Genomic DNA, 383 nt, shown 5'->3' with positions numbered 1-383 from the left:
GGTGCCTGAGTCCTCGGCCTTGAGGCCGCTCATCTGCAGCGTGACGGTGCTCTGGGCATTGTCCCAGGAGATGGTGAAGCGCCCTTTGACCGACGGCGTGTAGTTGGTGCTGCTACCACTGCTGCTAATACCCGCGACGTAATCAAGGACCTTCTCAGGTGCAGGGTCCCAGGGTCCTTTCCTGCAGCTGGTGGAGTCTGGAGGAGGCCTCCAGCCCCCCGGGGGGACCCTGCGCCTCATCTGCAAGGCCTCTGGCTTCACCTTCAGCAGCAAAGGCATGTTCTGGATCCGACAGGTGCCTGGGAAGGGCCTTGATTATGTTGCGGGTATTCAGAGCGATGGTAGTTACACCAAGTACGCGCCGTCAGTCCAAGGGTGCTTCA

General features: G+C 60.6%; 1 gene segment (V, D, J or C); it reads left to right on the top strand.

Annotated features, from left to right (window-relative positions):
* The window catches only part of LOC104489346, a 1,203-nt gene that overhangs the window by 317 nt on the left and 503 nt on the right, over positions 1 to 383 (top strand). Inside the window, 1 exon segment of the V gene segment in view lies at positions 165 to 354. Coding sequence covers positions 165 to 354 — 190 coding nt within the window.

The sequence above is a fragment of the Buceros rhinoceros genome, unplaced genomic scaffold (assembly GCF_000710305.1).
Source record: "Buceros rhinoceros silvestris isolate BGI_N320 unplaced genomic scaffold, ASM71030v1 scaffold12072, whole genome shotgun sequence".
Taxonomy (NCBI): Eukaryota; Metazoa; Chordata; class Aves; order Bucerotiformes; family Bucerotidae; genus Buceros; species Buceros rhinoceros.
The sequence above is the reverse complement of the archived record's forward strand: the minus strand, read 5'-3'. Positions and strand labels throughout refer to the sequence as shown.